Raw genomic sequence first — 21931 nt, 5'->3', positions numbered from 1 at the left:
CATGTGTACTTCTAGGAGGAAGAGGAGCCACAGATGAGTTCAGTGTATGAATATGTGCTTGAACGTGGATGCTTGCTTGCAGATGTATTTGGGATATATCACGTGTTTCTGTGTTGATGAGTAATGGGCGCATGAGTGCCTGTGTGCATCCCTCACTATGTTTCTGGCAGGAATATGCACATAGGGGGGCTCTGAGTGGGATGTGCTCAGGTGTGTGGGCATGCTGGTGGGATCAGCATGTCAGTTTCCTTGCATTAAAAGTGGGAAAGTCTGATGCTGTAGAGAGGAAGGGACCCACAAGGCCAGGATGGTGCCTGACTTGGCTCCATGTCCACAGCCTTCACAGTCCAGCCCTCACTCCCCTGACTCCTGCCTCCCCGCTCTGGACCTGAGCCCAGGTCCGGGTACTCACAGTGTCTTGAGGCCACTGAGGCCCCGGAACATGCGTCCATGCATGGTCTCCAGCTGGTTCCCCGTCAGCATCAGCTCCTGCACGCCTGCTGCTCCATCGAAGGCACCCTCTCGCACCTCCTTGATCCTGTTGTTGCTCAGGTTTCTAGAAGGAAGGGGTAGAAGCAGGGGAATGAGGTAGGTAGCGGTTTCTCAGCCTCCAGCTCCCTGACGCTGGGTCCTCAGCATCTGTGCTCTGGGACAGGGAGGCACTCCTCGTAACGGGTGGAGTAACACACACAGCCCAAGGCTTAAGGGGTTTCCAGTGTAATCACTTATTGGATGCTCTGGGAGATTCACTATTATTTCTTCTCTTCAATCAGGGCTCTCACTGAGCAGTGGTCCTCGAAGGAGGGATGGAGAAAAACAAGAAGCAGCTCCCCAGTGGGGGTGAACTCATTTGAGGGGCTTGTAGGTCTCTCAGCAGAAGCCCCTCACAAGTGGATACTTCTTACTTTGGAGAGGCCAACCATCGTAACCTCATCAGACCCTCAAACAACACCCAAAACGACTGTCTGATTTTATGGCTGAGGAGACTGGGTTCCAGGATAATTGCATAGCATTCCCAGATTCACACAGCTGAAAGAGCTGGATTATGAATCTAGACTTTCTGGGACACGAAGAAACAACCCATCCCTTTCCTATGTGATTATTTCTCTGGAGGTGTGAGGACTCATTGCCTTGTATAACTGAATTGCAGAATTCAAGTTGGGAGGTTTTGGTTGTGTGTGTGTGTGTGTACATGTACACTCATGTGCATATGTATACACATGTATGTGCTAAGGCCAAAGGTCAACACCAGGCATCTCTCTCAGTTGTTCTTTGCTTTATTTTCCGACGCATGGTTTCTCGCTGAATCTGGAGCTTGCCTGATTCAGGTAGAATGACTGGCTAGTGAGCCCCGGAGACCCTCCTGTCTCTTCCTCCCCAGTTCTAGGATTATAGGCACATGCTGCTGCCCTTGGATATACATGGATGCTGAGGATCCAACAGGTCTTCATGAGTGAGCAGTAAGCACTCCACCAACGGACTCATCTCCCCAGTCCTGGGATCTTGGTTTTCTCACAGCACCCTTATTCCTTCCCAGCCTGGTGCTGCCATTCCCGAGTACACCCTGATCTGAGAGCAGACCCTGTTCTCTGAAACCTGGTGTCCACAGCATGGGAGGCCATACTAGGACAGCGACAGCAGGCAGATTCCACACGGCCATGGAACATTCTAGCTCCCAGGGTTCTTTCAGGAGTCAGAAGCAGGGATTCTCTGGACCATCCTGTGGTCCAGGCTGAAGGCACACATGGTTTTCTGGATGGAACTAAGCCTGGTGATATTCCTACTGTGGACAGGAAGCTCTGAGGATGTTGCTGACTCACTGAGCATGTGAGTTTGGCTGAACTGCTGGGCTTGCAGACACTGGCCATATGCCCAGACCTCTTGGTAAGGGTGGAAACTGCTTCATGCCAGAGCCTTGGATGGATATGAGGCCATACAAACCCTTTCACAGAGCACAGGGATGAAGCTTGCCAGATGGACAGGGGACCAATTTGAAGCACATGGTAAAATAATGATACCCAAGGGTCCAATGTTAGACACTTCCCTTTCCCATGGGTGGCCTGGGCACCCTGGGAACAGCAGTGCCAACCCCAGTAGACAGCTGTAGAGGCAACAAACTCCAGCTGATCCATCTTTTAAATCATCTTCTCTTTGTTCTTTCTCTGCTCCCCAACCCCTTCCTCTCCTGCTTAAACCCCCCCGAAGTCCCTCCCCTAAGGCCTGTTAGCTGGAGCACTCCTGAACTGGAATCCATTTCTGTGATAAACTAGTACTCAGCCTGTCTCCTTATCAGTTCCGATAGTCCTGGTCAGGGACAAGCCAGGAATGGAGGGAGTGCATGGGGGACACAGCATAGGACCCCCAAACTAGATGTAGGAACTGAGGTCAAGGCTTTCCTAACAGGGTGAGGTTCCGGGGTGGGAGGCTCCTTGGGGATGAGCACGCAGGAGGACTGGACGATGAAGATAGAGCAGTGGGGGTGGGAGGGTATTCCCTGACATCTGTTTCTTCAGCAGAGCAAAATTAGCATCCCATTGCTGTAAGGTTTGTGAAGTGCATGTCCTTAGTTGGGGAGAATGAGAAACAGAAGTGGGGTGGGGGTGTGGTCATAGGGCTTTCCATAAGTACTGCTGTTACCTCTCTATCCATCGAAGCTGGGCTTACCCCTGAAGTCTGGAGTGGAGGGTGGGGAACAGAGTGTAGCTTGGAGCAAATATTCTGGAAAATGTGTGTGTCTGGATTTTCTAAGAGCTTGGATGTGGTCCCAGTGCAGAGTCTCCCTGTGATGCGTCTGCTTCCAGGAAGCCTCAGAACACAGATGCAGTCAGTTAGTGGGTTCTCTCCCTTCGTCTCCACAGACCTATCTAGAGAAAGGTGCTTTGGGGGCTGAAGAGATGATCCAGAGGGTAAGAGCACTGGATCTTCTTCCAGAGGTCCTGAGTTCACTTCCCTGCAACCACATGGTGGCTCATGTCCATGACAAGGACCTTCCCCCAGCCCACCTGCAAGGCTGCCGCTGGCTCCTGGCTCTGCTCCCTGCTTAAGCTTTAAACTCGGACAAGTCACTGAACATTATGTTTCCGTTCCCTCAGGTGTGGAACGAAGTAATCCCAAAGCCTCTGGTTTTGCTTCGTGAGGGTAACATTCAGCAAACACTAGAACTTTCTGGTACAGGAAGTGTTGACTGCTAGCTAATGTTGGTTCTATCATGATCACCAGAGCCTTCCCAGCCTTGTCTCACCCTTTGCCCTACTCCTCAGGCTCCCCAAACATTTTGTGCAGAACTGTCTACATATGTAACTGGATACTTTAGGCTACTCGGCCCACTGGCACTGGATTCTGGCATTGTCTCTGGCCGACACCTTCCATCCTTATTTCTTCCTCTTTGTCTGCTTCGGTTTGTGCACTATTGGGAGTTGAACGGGGGGTCTTGTGCATACGAGGCAGGCAGTAGTTTTCTGAGCAGCGCCTTGTCACTTATCATCGCTCACAGGAAGAGTAAATTTATTCTCATTCTGCAAATGATGAAACTAAGGCCCCCGCCCCCAGAGGGTCTCCTAGGACCACATAGTGGACAAGGACAAAGCTGAGCTTGGGTCAATGCAGGCCAGCCTGCAGGTTCTTCCCTACACCTGAAATGTTGAGCAGGCCGGGAGCAGCGGGGGATATCTGGCAGCCCCAGCTTCCACTCCTGTATAGCAAAGAAAGGGACTAGCTGAGTGGCATCTGTTCCTTCGGTTGAGATCTGGGCTTGCGTTTGGCCACGCTCAGGTTGCATGTGGCTGAGGGTGGGGACCAGCTGCCTCCTGTAACACATTGGTATTCTTGTTTCCCTCAGCCTGCAGCGCTATTTCTCTGCGCTCACATCCCCATCGCAAGTGGGAACACAATTTGTGTGACTTTCACCGAAAAGGCGTGTATGGGGGACTGTCTTCTTTGCAGAAGTGAAGACTCCTGGGATCCTGTTTGCGAGGCAAATCGGTACTGGTGCAGCCTGATTCACTTCAATACCTTCCTCTCGCCCATATTAACCTCCACATCTGTCTTGAGGTTGAGATTAAAGCACACCTTTCTCTGGTTAGAGATGGGAAGGACACATCCAAGTGGTTGCTAATTGTGCTGGGTGCCAGAAGCTCATGGGTGCTGGGCCACAGTGACAGCCTTACCAACCTGACATGTGCCCTGGTCTCTGCCATCCCCTCAGAGAGCTAGCTCGTCTCCTGTTTACAGGGGCCTGTGGCTCAAGGCAGCGGCTGGAGTCAGCAGGGACACTCGTACAGTGCCACTGAGAGAGCAGCTGCATAGGGCCTAGAAGGCGTCTGTTCCCTTGGCTGCAGGGAACCAATGGGGAGAAATACGATGAACAGGAAATGAGGAGTTAGAGATAATCCTCATGATTTATGATTGTTAAATTCTCTATCACCAGGAACACTGAACGAGCACACACTGAATCGCTGCTCCCGGGAACACTAGACGAGGCTTCTGTGAGCCCCTGGCCATGGTATTTCCATCAACCGATCAATAATAAGCTTGTTCTGTGAATGCTTTCTGCTCAGACACTGTATTTACTGTACTATTGATCCATCAACATGGTATACATGGCCGGCAGTGCTGGGCTCACGCCTGAACAAATGCACAAAGCTTCTCCACAGCGCATGTGCCCTCAGCGAGGCACAGGGCAACCCTCTCAGGCTTTGGGTATCTAGACAGTGTGCCAACACTGTGCTTGGGCCAAAGCTGGCACTAAAAAAAGCACAAAACTGTGAAGCCCATGCCACTGGGTAAACTGTAACGTGGATGCTCGCTTACAGCTTGAAGCTGAACCCGGAAAGCAGAGCATCACCGTGTTCAGCCCCAGCTGGGAATGCGTGTCCCAGTTAAGGGACGCATGTTGGGGTGAGTAGGGCTTTCACTACTGTATGTGTGGAAATGACACAAACAGCTTGAAAACAGATTTTAAAGTTCTGTGACTTTTGGTACGGAGATGAGTTAGTAAACGTGGAATTGGTAAGGAGTGATGGACTGCCTTTAACTTGTTGAAGAAACAGACACCGCCTCTGTGAGGCTGGGAGAGATGGGATATGGGGTGGGGTAGGAAGAATGGTTAAAGACAAGTGTGCCCTGGGAGTCAGATGGTGAAAAGCCCGCCCTGTCCATTCTGGCACTTCTGCGTAGACACTAGAAGGGGTGAGGAGGGGGGCGAGCCTGACCACACCGGTAGGACTGAGGTGGACCCATTCTGAGAGCCAGTTTTGACAGTCAGTATGTGGCCTTAGGGAGGCCACTGAACTTCTCTGAGCTACGGTTCCCTCACCTGCCCAGCATAGAACATGAAGCCAGCACAAGACGGGCGACGGAAGACTGAAGAAATGGGTACCCGTGAGGCAGGCATGCAGTCCTGGCTAAGGACAAGGGCCATCACAGGGGACAGCCTCCTTCTTGCTGTCTTTATGACACGGCCCTGGCTCCTAGGGAGGGAGACAGAGGGTCGGGACAACAAGGAGCCATGCACTGCAGAAGCCAGTAACAGCATACAGGTCCTTTGCCTAAGCCCAGTCTCTACTTGGACCAGGGGACTCTGTGACCAAACTTATTGAGAACAGCTGGAGATTCCTTCCTGATGTGCCCGTTCCAATACACACCTCACCCAAATTCCAAGTATCACAGGGTCCCAGATACCCCTATTCCATTGCCGTTCCAGATCCAAGTACCCCCTCAGCCTTCTAAAGTAGGTGCTGAATGTGGACTGGGGGCTGCGACACGTAGAGGGGACAAAGGACAGGAGGCAAGGAGGTGTGGAGCATATGATGACAACTTGATGACAGTCAAGTTCTACGTCTTTCTGCGCTGTGTCCCTGGTTTCCAGGGCAGGACACAGCAGGGGACAGGAGGAGGTGCAGGGGCAGGAGTGAGGGGCGAGGGCCCAGGAAGCTGAAGTGGCTTCTGTACCCCCATCTTGACTTACATTTTTCGCAGGTTAGGCAACTTCTTGAAGATCCCAGTGGCCTCCAGGACGGAGATGTCATTGTCATTCAGTCGCCTACGTGGGAAGCCAGGAGAAGCAGGGCTCAGCCTTCTCTGCTTGTCTGCCACGCTTCCTCACACGGCTTTGGCTGAGCTCTGCCTCAACTTCATATTCAGTAAAGCTCAACAGAATCATGAAAAAAAACGCCAGTATGAGGTGAGGGGCTTGGCAGGGAGAGTTCGATGGGAAAGGGCAGGAAGACACTAAGTCTGAACCTTCCCATGCTGCCTTCATGGGATTGTGGCCTCTTACACACTTCACATAGACACACACTGTATTTTAAACACAGTCAAATACCAAGTTTCTGGTTCCATCTTATGGGGGTACCAATGGTAACCTGAACCCCCAGGGAAGTTCTTCAGGATCTCCTGAGCCCAAGCATATCTCTTCCTGATGACTTTTATGGTCCGAGGGGGCCCAGGGTCCATGCACCCAACACCTCTGTCCTCAGAGCCTCCTGTGCCCTCCAGTGACAAGAACAGTCACAGAAAGCACCCAGAACCACAAGTCTGCCACTGCGTATCCAGGGCTCACTCTGTGCCAAGAGTCAAGAGAAATAGTATTAGGCTTGTGTCCCCCTTCTAGACCTTCTGAAGTGTAGAGGGAGACATTATCCCCCCTGCTTCTCCCCACCCCCCATCACATCTGGGAACCTGGATTTCAGATCTGAGAGGCATCTTGGCCAGTCTCAGGGAGGCTGGAAGGAAGAGAAGAGGTAAATGTCAGGTCTGGTTAGCCTCACAGGCCGTCCTTCAGCCTCTATCATGCTTCAAGTTTTACCTTGTCCCTTTTTAGACCTTGGGAGATGGTGTGGAGGTTCTATCAGGAAGGTCATCCTCTGTAGCCAAGTGTGACACTTCTGGGGGCACACATAGGGAGTAGTGAAGGAGGGTGGGGACACCCACCTATCTGGCCAGATGGGCAGAATATACCCTGATGATCACTGGGATGATGGATGTTGTAGCCAGATTGCCCAGTTTCGGATAAACCAATGCACCTTTCTAGCCTGGTTATTAGGTGGTTTAGATACATTTAATCATCTTAGTTTGTATTTTTGCCTAGTCACAATTTTTATTTAATATCTAGTTTTCTGGCAATACTGTTAAGTATCTAAGGGTCAGCAGGTGCCATTTGCTTTGTTCACTGTAGGAATGCAAGCCTAGAGCAGAACCTGGTTTACAGCGAGCCTTCAGAACCAACGAATGGTCTTTACTTGCAAGCAGCCTGCCCACGTATGCCTGGGTGTCTTTCTTAGCCAAGCACACAGAGAACCCCATTCGGGTTAACTCAAAGTGACTTAGGTATGGGTAAAGAGATGTAGGCAGGGGAACAGTGGTGTGGGACTTACAGGTCAGTGGTATACTCGGGGAGGTGGCTCGGGATGCGGGCCAGCTTCTGGTTGGAGCAGTCCACAATGGTGCCCTCGCAGCGGCACTTCTCAGGGCACATGAGGTCCATGAAACACTCACTGCTGAATCTGTTGCGATAATCCTCAGAGCCTATGTGGGGCCAAAGAGGGGGTTGTCATCATCATTTGGGTTTCCTGGCACAGGGTCTAAAGTTGTTGGGACTGGAGGTGGGGAGTGAGGTGGCTGGGTGAGTTGGGAGGTAGAGGTGTGTGCGCGTGTGTGCGCACGCTTAGGTGCATATGGGAGAAACTGCTTATAAGGTGCAGAATCAAATACCAGACAGTAATGACGACCATTTGGTCACTCTCCACACCCCACATCTACATGTTTCCCACACAATCTTTTGTCATTCATCACTTTCTGTCTTTCAAGAAGCCAGGCTTCAGATCTGCGGGCTCTCTTATGCGTTTATGGGTCATGAACCTTTTGAGAAGTTGATTAATGTTACATATGCTCTGTTCGGAGAAATACCACAAGGCACCTACACAGAATCCAGCCTACAGTTGTAGGAGATTCTTGGTTCCATGACGCTTGCCATCTACAGACTGGAGACTTTTGTGGGGGGGCCACTGGAGGGTAGAACTAAGGTACGAGAAGGGGTCACATACTTAGAGGTCTTCCTGGTCTTTCAAAGGAGGTCAGTTTCTCATTTGGTGCTAAATGACCACCAGCATCCTACCTGACTCTGACTTCAATAAGGGTGGAGCACTAGGGTACCCGGAGCCCACAATGCGGATGCTTTGGGAATCTGGCTTACAAATCTGCCTGAGATTTGTTTTGTTGTCTTAGGAGAAGCCAGATATTAAAAACACACTGGCAACGAATCCAATTCTTAAACACAGCGAAAACAAAATGGAGCCAGGGTCAGACCTGACTTCCGCATAGAGGAAGTTCTCTTTAATGCCAGTAAAAGGCCAGTTCCCACGAGCGAGAAGTTGGAGCTAAGATTTATTCTTTTCAAAATTTCATTTCTTCCAAGGTCATTTGGCGATGGCAACAGGCCTGACAGACTGACGTCTCTGAGACATGCCCTTGGGGCCAGTCAGACAGACCTCTGTGAGCACATGAATTATGCCAGTGGCAATGGGGAAGGGCATGTGGCTCTCCTGACATGAGCATGTTGTGCGGGGATTATTCACACTCTCACACCCACATTTCATCAGCGCATTGCCAGGTATACAGTGTGAGCTCGCTTCACGTTTGTCAAGGCACAAGTGGAATGCCGCCAGCACCCGAGGATCCCGTGCATATTTCCGAAGTGTTTCAGCACGGGAACACCGCGTGTTTGGCGAATGGCTTGAAGTGTTTTCACAGCGACACGGAGTACGTGCAGTCCCCATGTTGTAGGGTGCATTTGGTCAGGCTTTGCAACTTCCTAGCTCCTATTTCCCAGGGGGTTGGGTGGAGATGGGAGTTATACCAGAGGCAGAGCCTCCAGGAAAAGGCAAGCACAGTATGGATACGCGTGATTCTACTCCTGTGCTTCCTAGATCATGACAGAACACCTGGTAGAGGCCAGAGAAACTTCACTGGAGCTGAAGGGAGCAGCTGACAGCTAACCGCACTTGAACCAGCGGCCGGCTGCTTTTCTCCAAACTTCAAATGGGTGGTTCCTCTTAACCCCCGAGGTTAGAACGTCACATTGTAGAAGAGGACCCTAACGTCTATGGGGCTCTTAGTGCCTGGCGAATGGACTAGAGCTAGCTTCCAGAGACCCGCATGACTAATACTCACGCTAGGTAGACTAGTGTGCTTGGTGATCGAACCTTTATCCCCCACATCTCTAGCAACAGCCACCAAGCCCGATGTGGTGGAGGCAGACAGAATGGGATTCAGCTCCAGGGAGCTAGGACGATGAGGCAAGCAAACGCCCGCTTCCCTTGCTCTCGTACTCTCTGCTCTCATTTATCTTCCTGTGGTCACTGCTGGTCGGGAACAACACTGGTGGGCCTCGCATTCTCAAAAGACACTGTCTAGCTGAAACCTGGAGGCAGAAGTCTGGATGTATCCTTTCTGTTCCTCTCTACTCCCTTCCCACCCACTTCCTTCACCCCTAAACTTGCATAAACAGAACCTATGCATATGTTTCACAATTTTACAGCAGCTTCCTGGTCCAACGTTTTATGTCAATCTTTTTTCCTGGCCTGCACGCATCACCCACTGAATAAACCCTGCACCTTTTCTCTTTAGACATATCAGAACTCTAGGTTATTCTGCAACTCCTGCCAGATGAAAGCCCATTTCTGGTCTTGTCAGTGGAGAGACATGGTGGTGTTATAGGGGGGGCATTTGGCACGTGCGTGATCATGTTTCCTTCAAAACAGGTCTGCCACGGGATACTTGCAAACGGAGGAACCCTGATGACTGAGCAAAGGCAGCAAGCCAGGAGGGAGCCCAGTTTGCACTTCGCTGTGAGCCTGCAGACGTGCACTGGCTGGGGACGGCCGCCTATTAAATGCATTTTCGTTTTAATCAAGGTGAGAGCAGTCTGTAGTTAGCAGGAATCGCTCTCAGTAGTATCGTTAGGTTATAACTGGCAGACCTCGGCAGTGGAGCTGCTGACCCATTTTAATGAAATGATTTTGCAATTAGATTCGATGGACTAATGTGTTCTCTCCAGCATTTCCTCCCCCCTGCTGTTTTTGTTATTGCCCTGGTTTGTAATAACGAGGGGGTCGGAAAGTGATATTTTATATGAGTGGGAACCAGAAATGTTAATAACAGCGTATGTACATAACCGAAAAAGTTCACTTCCCAGTCAGAGCCAGCCTGAAATGCCACCTCCGTCACTTCATATTTCATTACGGAAGCTACCCAGGGTGCCTCGGAGCCATTTGTTATGCCTAATGCTCATAACTACCCAAAAGTATTTTTAACTTTTCCCGAGCTTTAAAAGTCAATTTCAATCTCAATGTGTATTTGTCACTGCCAGAAATACTTCAGAGGAGAGGACCAACTGAAATGGGTTGAAGCTCCTCCTCCTTGGGGTGAGCTCGGATGGGAGGGATCTCGTAGGGTTTGAAGACAGGCCATAAAGGTCGATCCCTGCTGGAGTGGGCCTCAGAGGAGCCGACATCACCTAGCTTTTGCCTGCCTCTGCCCTTGGAGGCCTCTTCCCCACTTGCGGACATCTCAGAACGACAACACGCGGTACACAGTCATAGACAAACTTTAATAGGCAGAGGTTGGGTGAAAGGTGAAAGGCGACAGCAATTTTTTAATCTTATTTTATTATTATTCTACATCTGTGTCTGGGAGGGGAGTGTGAAGCATCTCAAGTTCATCGTTATCTGGTCAGTAGGGGAAGCCAGCGTATGTGTCCAGAGTCCTCCTCCTCTATCCCAAGCCTCCCCAAGATGGGTGAGATGAGGAAGAACCTTAGAAAGAGGAGCTGGGGTGGGAGTGTTCAAAGGTCTGCCAGGGCTTATCAGCTTGGAAAGGAAGGGACATGGACAGGAAAGGGACAAGTCATGAGCGTGAATGGAACAAGGACACTGCACACATACAGACGACACAGACATCCATTCCTAGGCCACGCTGGCGGAACCAGACACCTGTGGTCGAGAAACACTAGCTGTTTTAGAACAAGTGTGGCTATCATTTGGGCATGAAGCTGTCCCTGTATCTCAGTCACCTGCCTGAAAACAGAGGGAGAACCCCCTGGTACAGCCACACGCCTACTGCCAAAGCATCGTGGAGATGCTGAGGAAGGGTGCTATCACGGACTCATTCCCAAAGGCCTGGCCCTCGCATGAGGTGGGCAGTGCTAAGAATGTCTCCTCTGCAACAAGGAGAAGGATGCTTCTCTATGTAGGAGGGTTTGCTTGTACCCATGGTATCTTGTATGGTCCTTTTGTAAAAGAAGGGCCACTTGGACAATGCTTTCTTTCCTTTATACTCAAGTCATTTCTAAGAGCAGATGTAAGCTGGAAAGAGAAGGTGAAAACCATCTCCAACTCCATATCAGTTCAAGTCAAAGTTTCCAAAAATTTTTCTCCACAGGCAAAGAGTGTCCAGAAGAGAAAGGGCTTGACAGCACTCAGGCAAAGCACAGCCAGTTGGGAGCTATATTACCCTGGGTCAGGTTAATAGCCTGTCTCAACACCTTTCCCAAGGACAATGGCATGGGATTTTGATCCTACTTCATGTTCTGGCTTTGTGGGAGCCTAGCCAGTTTGGATGTTCACCTTCCTAGACCTGGGTGGAGGGGGGGGGAGGACCTTGGACTTTCCACAGGGCAGGGAACCCTGACTGCTCTTCGGACTGGAGAGGGAGGGGGAGAGGAGTGGGGGGAGGGGGAGAGGCTGGAGGAGGGGGAGGGAAATGGGAGGCTGGGAGGAGGTGGAATTTTTTTTTAATAAAAATAAAATAAAATAAAAATTAGGGTGATGGTGTCAAGCATCCAGAGCCTGACCAATAGTAAGAACTCTATGTATGTTCAAAAGGTCAGCGGGACTAATAGGACATCCATTACTATTCATCAGTTCCTGGGGCCCTTCTCTGAGTCTCCATCAGAGAGAGGAGATAGTTAGAACCACACAGCTTGGTGGCAACATAGAATTTGGCTCCTACCGTTACATAAGGGTTTATTTCCACCTTAGTTCTTACTCATGGAGTAAGACACAGGCTTCAGCACGAACCCGCAACAAAGTCATCTGGTTACACCAGGCCCAGGATTTATCAAGAGACAAATTAAAGAGAAGGTGCCAAGATCCCTCTCTCTGTAGTCAGAGACAGCCATTGTCTGCACAGACCTCTCCTGGCCTCTGACATGGCACCAGATGAAGGGTCCCCCACCTCCACGTTAATTGTGCTCCAAGGTTAAGAAAACGTGTTGGACACCGGGTTTCAGCAGGATCTATAGCTAAGCACTCACGAGGAGTGAAAGCTGGGGTCAGAAGGAGACCCAGTTCAAGTTCAAGGTCTCAGGCCCGGGTTGCTTCTATCTGTTCTCATGCTTACATTCGTTTCAAATGAAGTGCACGCCAAGAGAGGTCAAAGTCATGAGCAGGATGACTGATCCTCTGCACTAGCTACCACTCAGTGACCTTGTGCTGGGAGTCTCCCAGGAAACAACGGGGCCTATGCCGTAGGGACACTTGTCTTCTTCAAATGGGGAGTTGGAACCTAGCTGTCACTCCTGGGATCACATGAGACCAGATCTGGGAGGGGGGGGCATAGAGACTTCCTTTACATAGGATTTGTGGGATACCCTTAGCATGCCCCAATGGGTTTTTTTTTTTTTAAATAAACCCCTGTCACCATATCCCTGACTCCTTCAGGATTCCAACCCCCATCTCTCTGGGAGTCAAGACTGGGAGAGGAGGGTCTGGCAGGTGTGGTGATCCAGAGCAGAGAAGAGTCCAGCGGTGGTGGCGGTGGCGGCGGCCATGCTGCAGGAGAGAACGGTGCTTTCCGCGGTGCTTGACAGAACCATGTTCCGTTTCCATCGTTCCACCACATGGTTAGATCAAGCACAAAGGAAAGCCCCGCGGCAACTGGTCAGAGTCAAGGTCAGGAAGCAGGCATCAGAGAGAGGACAGGAGCTCAGAGGAAGCAGCGTGGAGAAGCAGGAGCCAGAGCAGGCCTCCACTGAGCGGGATTAGTACCAGTAGTGCGTTCCACTGGATCCTGCCAAAGACAGGGGCCCCACCTCCCTGTGCCCTGCCCCAGGGAGACTCAGTAGGACAGAAGGACAGATGGGAAGCCATCAGACACTCACAGCCAGGAGCATCCTGGCAGACAACACACCAATGACATATTGACCCCGGACTGAGCCTGTGAAGCCTACCCTGTCCCACCGTGTGATCTGACAGGACAGGAAAATCAGCAATGCATCTTCTCACGCTTTGCGACACAGGGCCGACCCCGCAGCTGAGGGGCCTCGTGGCAGTCTATGGTCTTTAAGAAAAAGCGATTTCCCATAGTTCTCAATGATCTAGCATAGCATAACCTCCTCTTCAGGCAAAAGCACCCTTTAGCATCCCACAGCTCGGAGGCTCCTGAGTACCTTGCAGGGCCCTCAGACCCCTTGGGCTGATAGCCAGTTCACCCCCAGATGGTTTGATGGTTGAGGGGGAGTGTAGAATTAAAACCACACATTCTCAGCCGGACACAGAAGGGGACTCAGTGGAGCCGCAGGTTTGGGAACAAGACACTGGCAGTCACCATGGTCAGAGAACACAGTCACAAAAGTGGGGCTAGTGTACGGACGTTCGAGGCTGGCTTCTGAAAACGGGTCTTTGTCAGAGTAAGACAAAGAAGGAAAGGTCAAGAGAACCCATTGATTAGCTGGAGGATAAGATATCTAACTTTAGGATCCTTCTGGTTTCTATACCCCTTCTCTGGCAGGGAATCACGGGAGAGGGTGAGGTAGACCCAATCTGGTGGTCTTGTGTGCCATCTTTTATATGTTCTTTCTACTTGGCGTCAGGCTCGAGTTGTGCATATCTCAAAGAAATAGAGCCACAGCCAGGTGACACCTAACCTCTGACAGGCAGGACGGGTCACTCTCTGCTACCATATGTTTTGAGGACTGATCCAGTGACAAGATGTTCTCAGCATCTCAGCACTCTGTGGGTTGTTGTCTGCAATGATGGTCCAGGGAGATAGTATAAACCCGTGTCCTTGCCTAGCGCCATTCATCTCTCTCCTCGTCCCCATCTTACAGACTACAATAATAGTAATGTGGGCTCTACCGCAGCTTGACACCTGTGACTGCAGGGCTCCTGAACACTCTGGTTCCAAGATTTCTCCTGAGAGTCTGCTCAGGACCTCAGTGTGAGTAGGTCACATTTCACACATTTTAGAGCCTCCTTGTGTGGCTGGTAAGATGGGCCAGTATGTGGCATGTGCTACCAAGCCTGGTGACGTGAGTTCGATCTCCAAGCTCCAGATGGTGGAAGAACAGACTCCTGAAGGTTGTCCTATGATCTCCATACGTCTGCTATTCCTTGTTGCGCCATGCGCTCTCTCTCTCTCTCTCTCTCTCTCTCTCTCTCTCTCTCTCTCTCTCTCAACAAGTAAAATGTAATTTATAAAGTTCCTTCTGGGTCTTCTTCTTGCTTTGCTTTTCTAAAAGGACATGGAAGGTCCCAGAGGCAAACGAACTGGAATCTTCCTAGTATGCTAAAATCATTATAGTGTCTTAGGTTGTGTGTAAAAAAAAAAAATCACAGCCTGGACTTTTTTTTTTTTCTGCTGTGGTTCTCAATTTTGTCTCTAGAGTGGACTGGATGAACTCTGAAATCTCTAAAGTGCCCCTGAGCTATACCCAAAGAGGCCTGTCCTTTCCATAAGAACAGCTTCTCCCTAAACGGGACAGCCTGACAGAAGACAGGCAGTGTCCTCCAGCTGCCAAGTGCTCCCCAGGTGGGCCTGCGCTGAAGGACTTAACTGGCTGTTAGATCACCCCTGGTGGGCAGCATCCACCCCTAAACAGATCTCAGTCCAGGGCGATGGATGCAGCTGATAGAGGCAGAGCAAAGCGGCTGGGAAGCCAGATGCCCTACCCAGGGAGAGGCTGTGTGCACTGCAGAAGCGGCCCTCAAATGGGCTCCTAATCACATCAGCCGTCTTTTCACGGGGGCTGCTTTTAGGGGAAAGTAAAACGCAGAGTTATTATCTGTCAGCTCGAGTGTGTGTCATCTGCCACCCCTCCCCTCTCTGGAACTTTATGGAAACACAAATCTCCAAGGCTATGGGTTCAGTATTCCCCAAGGCCAAGGTACGGGTCCTGGTGTTTCTCAAAGCCAAGGCTTTTGCAGCTCAGTGGCAACCTTGCTGCTTTTCCCCCATGGCTATATAAAAGCATACCAAATGTTCTAAGCCAAGCTTATGTGGACTCTGGACATCACTACCTCTACAGGAATAGGCTTTCCACTTAGTATTTTTTAAAATGTTATTTTAGACCAAGTCAGCTCAAGAGTTCTGCCCTCTTCTCCCCATTTCTTCATCCTTGCCACCCATTTCTGCCCCGCCTAGGAAGCCAGGATCCTGTAAACACCAAGGTAGATGGGTAGACGTTGGGACAACTAGATTTCAAATCTAGCTTTATTGTTTCCCAGTTCCAATGTCTATTTCTCGTTCCCTACTCTGTTCTTTCTGTACGCATACCTTGCTACCCGTCCTCACCTCAGTTAACGCTAGGTCCCTGCCATGACTAATATTATAGGGCACCAGTCACTGGATCCAGTGTCACCTACATCCCTGTACTGCCACCCAAGGTTTAGGCTCAACTTGAGGCCTTGGGGCGTGGGCAAGACACGCCTGAGACTGAGGGTCGCCGACGGCAGGTGGCTTCCTGCCCTCCTCTGATTTCAGCGGCCCTTTTAATGGGAACTACTAACTGACCAAGCTAATTAATTCAGACCTGAGTAGGCAAAGACAAAAGAGGAAGGAACCCTGGGGGTAGTCATGAGGAAAGCCTTGGGAAAGACTGGTCTGCTACAGAGGACACTTGCTGCTGGAGGGAGACTTTCTTCTCAGAGATGCTACCAGACTTAGGGAGGAATCTAAAGACAGTGTTTGGGGGTTAGAAGTGGATCCAGAAGACTAGGAAGAAAGCAACTCAAGCAGTTGGACAGCCTCCCTCCTAGATATTAACAGTGCCAAGGAGAAAGAGATGAGGAGTCTGGTCCTGACCCTACTGGTTGAGGTTGTGGTGCGTGGGTGACCCTTCACTTTGGAGCCCTCAGCTCCCTCTGCTCTCGAGCGGGATCTCACCAGCTGACCTCAAGCAGCTATCAGAAGCAGCAAATCAAAGCACAGTGCTCCACACAGGAAACTGTCTCTCTAGTCACCGTGCTGGGGAAGGCAACAGACAAGGCCCTGACTGCTACAAAGTCCCTGCATCTCTCTAGACCCTCTCCAGGTATTTGCCTCTGCAAATAAAGTAAGACAAAAGGCTCAGGCTTGTCATCCCAGTGATACACACGGCAGAATTTGACTTAAAGCACAAAGAACATGGTACAAGGAAGCCAAAATCTGCCTGCTGGTCTGCTGATGGCCAGTCCGCATGCTGGCACTGTTCCTGGGAGAACACACTGGCTGAACACTCTCTGGGATAGATGGGAGCTCAGTTCTGGCTGAGATACACACTGTCAGGGGCAGCTCACCCTCTCTCAGGACCTCCTGCTGTGGGTTTATCAGTCACAGTGCGCAGAGGACAGTTCTGATCTTTTCCGGTAGAAAAAGAGAAAAATGAAATGACGGCTAACTGCTCGCTCAAGCGGTCACTGGTCAAGGAGACCACCTTCCTTTCCAAGGTGGGCTGCAAATTCTCTCGCCATTAGTCTCCCTGTCCTTCCTGGGTGGGGGAGGGAGGGAGACGGTCTCTAGACAGAGCTGGGCATGGGAACACAGGCTTTGCTTCTCCCCACAGCCTGCTGTTTCCCCATATCATCAGAGAACAGCCATCTGCTTCAAGGAGATAGGGAAGGTGTTTGTGAAACCTGTAACCCAACCCATTATGGCTGAGGGCTGTACTAAAGCCTGGCTGCAGCCCGGCCTGGGCTATATATTTCTGTGCCATTTGGGGAATCGGCTTCAGAGACGACAAAATAAATCTTGGCCTCCTCTCAAGCCCACGTGTGAGTGAAGGCTGCCCAGTCTCCAAGCTTCTAGCAAGCTCCTCCTGGACTGTGCCTGGGTTCTGTTTCTCCCAAGCCGCCTGCCCCTCCCCCATGCTTTTATTGTGTGAGTGTGTTTTATTTTAAATCCATAAGGTAATTGGTTTTCTGTAGGGCTAACTAAATTTCCCCAATTTAATTTGCAAAGATGCTCCCCAGGAGCCATTACAGCGCTCGCTGTCCTCCAGATTGGATTATTGGCCTCTCTGGGGCTGCTGTATTCTGAGTCAGAAAGTGGGGCCCCACTCCAGTAACCTGATTACCTGAGCAGCGGAACTTCTTGCTTTTGATCTGGCTGATGCGCTTGTTGGCCAGCCGGCGTGGGCTGCTGCAGCGGGCCCCACTCGTCTCAATGGGGTTGTCCTGAAGGTAGTCAGCCAGCCACTTCAAGTGGCAGTCGCAAACAAATGGGTTTTGAGCTAAGTGGCTGAAAGAGGGACAGGGCTGTTAATTGGGGATGACCTGCGGCACCTTGCTTCTCTACCACCCTGCTTTGGGCTGCACCCTAGCGAACTGGTGTTGCTAGCAACCTGGTGTTGAGGCTCTGCTCTCGGAGAGGACTCAAAAGGGGGGGGGGGCGGTGATCTGCTGCCAGCTGTCTGCCAAAGGCAGCACAGATGCAGCCAACATCTGGTCTGGGCAATCAGCCTCCCAGCTCTCCCCTCTCGGGGCAGGACCCACTGCTGACTGGTTCTACTTCACCCATGCCAACTCTGAGGGGCAATGCCAGGTGAGAGCTTCAGAGTTTACACGTAGAGTAACATGCATCTTATTTCTCCAAGCTTGGTGATACCAGGCACATAAGGCAGCTAGCATAGCGGCTGGTGAACGGTGAGCGTTCCATATATAGTAGTGGGTATTGTTGCTATTCACCTTAGCATTATAGGAGTGCCACGGGCATTGCCTCCTCTGAGCACCAAGAAAACCTCCACAGCACTAAGCACGGAGCTTCGCACGTGCTCGGCATTCAATCACAAGCAGCTGTTCCCATTCTATATTGGTTCCTGCCCCTCACTACTAGGAAATAAGGGCCAGATGACTTCCAGGGGTTCCAGGAGACCTCTGGGCTCATTGCGGGGCTGGCGCTGGGGCTGAAATCTGAGGTTGGAACTGCCAAGACCACAGACTGAGATCTGTACTCATTTGTTTACCCGCAGTATTTACACACACCAGCAACCCTTGGGAGTTGAGTTCTGTATGTATAAAGTATGCCCGGAAAGCTTATATCAGAGGCTTGGCTTTGCGGGGTGCAGGAAGCTTCCGGAAGGAGGGGATGGAGTCTCACGGATATGGAGACTGCTTAGGACACTGCCATGGCTACCGTGCTTATGAGCATAGCTCGCAATCCTGCATTGTACTGTCTGTGACCTTGAGTAAGCAGCACCTCACTCTTTTTGGATGTCTCACATAGAATCTGGGGGTGACGGTGGCATCCTCCTGGGTTGCTGTGAGGCTACATGTCCTAAAGAGAGATAAACCCCCAGCACGGCTAGACCCTGCTGGGATGTTCCATACAGGTAAGTGCTTTGAGCTCCATCTCCCATCCCTGCTGCACGTGCTAGCAATCCTCCCACAGGGCCTCAGGCCACCCTCGTTTTGGCGGTAGGGGTCTGCCGCTGCAGTACAGTACAGGGCAGTGTACTTACAGGGTCTGGACGGACTGCAGAGGAGCAAAGAGCCCTTTGCTGATCGTCTGCAACTTGTTGTCATACAGAGAGAGCAGGTTGAGGTTCTGCAGGTCCTGGAAGGTGTTCACCCGCAGACAGTTGATCTTGTTGGCGTTGAGGAGGCTGCAGGTAGAAGAGATGCTCTGGTCACTGCCAGTGGAGCAAGGGCTGGCTACACCTGCTGTGAGCACTGGAAAGTGGCCATCCCTCATCCCTGTGGCCTTGAGTTTCTGCTGCAGCCCAGAGAAAGAGAGGCCACTTCTGGTGGCTTAGACCCTCCTCACTTTGCCTCCATCACCATGGATGCTGTGCTACCATCACACCTGCCCCTGGCCTTGTCTTGCAGCCTTGGAGAAAAGTTGGGAGTAGAGCCCAGCACTGCATTTTTTTTCTGCTTTAGAATGCAGAGCTTCCAGGAATCAGAAAGGGTAAAAAAAAAAAATCATTTGGTACCATTATTGTAAGGCATTAGTAGATGGAGTCAGGACAATTTTTGATTCAGAGAATTCCTTGGAGCTTGTTTGGGTCACTGACTTCATTGGAAGTCTGATGAAAGTTATAGGCCATCCTCTCAGGGAGGAAATGTGTCCATGCGTAGGCACGCGCGCGCACACACACAAACACACACACCCCTTTCTCACCTTTATCATAACCTCATACCTTTATCTGCAGTGGAATAGAATATCTGTTTAAGTCAAGGTGTGGTACATTTGTTTGTGTTGTGGATAATTGTTTAACAATGTAAAGGTGTGTTGCTTTTGTTTATGTCGCATTTGTTTAACTATGTAAAGATGTGTTACTGTTTCACTTGCTTGCCTAACACACCTGATTGGTCTAATAAAAAGCTGAAGAAAAAAAAAGCTAGCTAGAAACAAGCCTAAAGCTAAGGCTGAGCATTCATAATAATAATAATAATGTCTCTGTGTCATGATTTGGGGGCTGGCAGTCCAAGAAGATTGCTATGTCCATCCATTACCCTCCAGCCCTACTGGACAGCTGTTGTTCCTCAGGCATTCTATGGTTGAGCCTGAGTCCTTTCTATAACCCTTTCCAGAAAGGCTGGACTCGCAGCTCAAATGGCATCTCCTCAGGGAGACTTGCCCCAACTCTCTCACCTGCAGGGAGGGCTGCCCTGACCTCCTCTCCCTCCTCAGGGAGGCCTGCCCTGACCCGCTCTCCCTCCTCAGGGAGGCCTGCCCTGACCCTCTCTCCCTCCTCAGGGAGGCCTACCCTGACCCTCTCTCCCTCCTCAGGGAGGGCTGCCCTGACCTTCTCTCCCTCCTCAGGGAGGCCTGCCCTGACCTTCTCTCCCTCCTCAGGGAGGCCTGCCCTGACCCTCTCTCCCTCCTCAGGGAGGCCTGCCCTGAACCCCTTCACCCTCAGCAGGGCCCTGAAATCCCAGTTTCGCCTCTCACAGCCCTATACAATTCCTTTCTGCCACTCACCTCAGTCTGTAACTTGAGGATATTGGTTAGTTTTCTTGTTTGCCCTGTGGGTGATCTGCGTTAACACAAAAGTAATCTCTTTAATTTCCCCATTCATTACTTATGTTTATCTTTTATTAGGGCACATAACCCATTTTCATATGCAACATCAGGGGTGTCTCTCCTTGAAGGCAGCTCTGATCTGGGTTCAGCTTTCCTACCCACAAAGACACCCTTTCTGATACAGTTCTTTGCACTGTCCGCTCCTTCACAGAATGACATAGGAAGTGGGCGAGACACTGGTCCAGCAGATGCTCTGAGTGTCACAGGCAAGTTTCAGGATGCAGAGCTGCTATGTTGGACAAATTTGGGTGTTGAGCATTTCCCTTATAACTCTGGACTGGCTGGTTGTGCCCTTGAAACTATGGTGAAATCCTTTCTCCTTCCTTCTTGAATGAGAGGGAAAGAAACCAAAGAGTAAAAATGTTGAGATTTTAAATATCAGTTCTCAGGGCATACGTAGATCTAGCTCCATTGGTGGTGACTGACCCAGAATTAGGAACAGGACCTGGGATTCAGAACAGACCTGTTTGCTTCAGGAGTGTCTATGTATCAAAGTCCATAGGGACCAGACTTAGTGCCGGTAGAGCTGCCCCTGGGTACCAACCTCCCCGCCCCTGCTGGAAGCCCACCTCCCTTGCAGTCTCCTGAGTGCTCCAGGTGCTGGCAGGCAGCTGTGGCCATGACAAGCAGAAGAAGAACTGCCTGTTTAATCTGGCTAATCACAGGCAAGGTCTCTGGGGTCCACACAGATGTCCTCCCGCCTCAGAGTGGGGAAAAGAGCTCACTTTGCTAGAATACTCTTTGTTTTCCAGAATGCTTTCCCGACCCCCTATTATTCTGGCTGTAACCCGGGCAGATGGGCAGCGCCACCTCACAGTTACAGGCGAAGAAACTGAAGCGGAGTCCGAGGGCTTTGCTCAAGGTCAGGACAGGAGAGTTTCCCAGTGCATGCTGGGAGGCATCATGATAACCAGGTCTCTGGGGGTTCAGCTGCTTCTTTATGGATGCCTTATCTACTCCACCCATCTGCCCATACCCTCTGTAACCCCCCCACTCCCAATTTCCTGTGATTTCTGTATTAAATTGTGGTCAAGGTCAATCTAGGTGGGGACATTTGAAGGAGGCAAATATGAGCAGAAAACAGCCTAGCCACCTGTCATATACAAGCTTTTATTTTACTTTTAAATTTTTAATTAGTTAATGAATGAATGAATTTTGGGGGGAGACAGGGCCTCATTATGTAGCTCTGTCTGTCTTAGAACTCTCTATGTAGACTAAGCTGGCCGCAGACTCAAAGAGATTCACCTGCCTCTGCCTCCTGAGTGCTGGGATTAAAGGTTTGTGCCAGTAGGCTTGGGTATTTTATTTTTTAAGTAATTGTAAACAATTTGTTCTAAATATTGATATTCAAGGCCTCTGAGAGCACCATCTTGTCAGAAATGTGAAACTATTCCATAAAGATACCAGGATGGCTTAGCCAATGGCCTGAGAACCCCATCTTTCCTACCATTTTACAGTAAGACCTCTCCGTGTGTCAGAAGTTAGGAATGTTATGTAACACACACACCACACACACATACACTCACTCACATACTACACACACACTACACACACACCACACACACACTACACACACATACACTTACACATACTACACATACACTACACACACATACACTTACACATACTACACACACTACACACACATACACTT

General features: G+C 50.5%; 1 protein-coding gene across 1 annotated transcript in view; it reads right to left on the bottom strand.

Annotated features, from left to right (window-relative positions):
• The window catches only part of Slit3 (slit guidance ligand 3), a 597086-nt gene that overhangs the window by 77012 nt on the left and 498143 nt on the right, over nt 1-21931 (bottom strand). Inside the window, exons 13-17 of the mRNA XM_013347495.2 lie at nt 18710-18853; nt 17327-17490; nt 7374-7524; nt 5966-6040; nt 413-556 (exon numbers count right to left, since the gene is read on the bottom strand). Of these exons, the coding sequence (XP_013202949.2) occupies nt 413-556; nt 5966-6040; nt 7374-7524; nt 17327-17490; nt 18710-18853 (678 nt within the window). The remainder of the gene's footprint in view (nt 1-412; nt 557-5965; nt 6041-7373; nt 7525-17326; nt 17491-18709; nt 18854-21931) is intronic.

The sequence above is a fragment of the Microtus ochrogaster genome, chromosome 7 (genome assembly GCF_000317375.1).
Source record: "Microtus ochrogaster isolate Prairie Vole_2 chromosome 7, MicOch1.0, whole genome shotgun sequence".
In the NCBI taxonomy this organism is placed as follows: domain Eukaryota; kingdom Metazoa; phylum Chordata; class Mammalia; order Rodentia; family Cricetidae; genus Microtus; species Microtus ochrogaster.
This window is presented reverse-complemented; position numbering and strand designations above follow the sequence as displayed.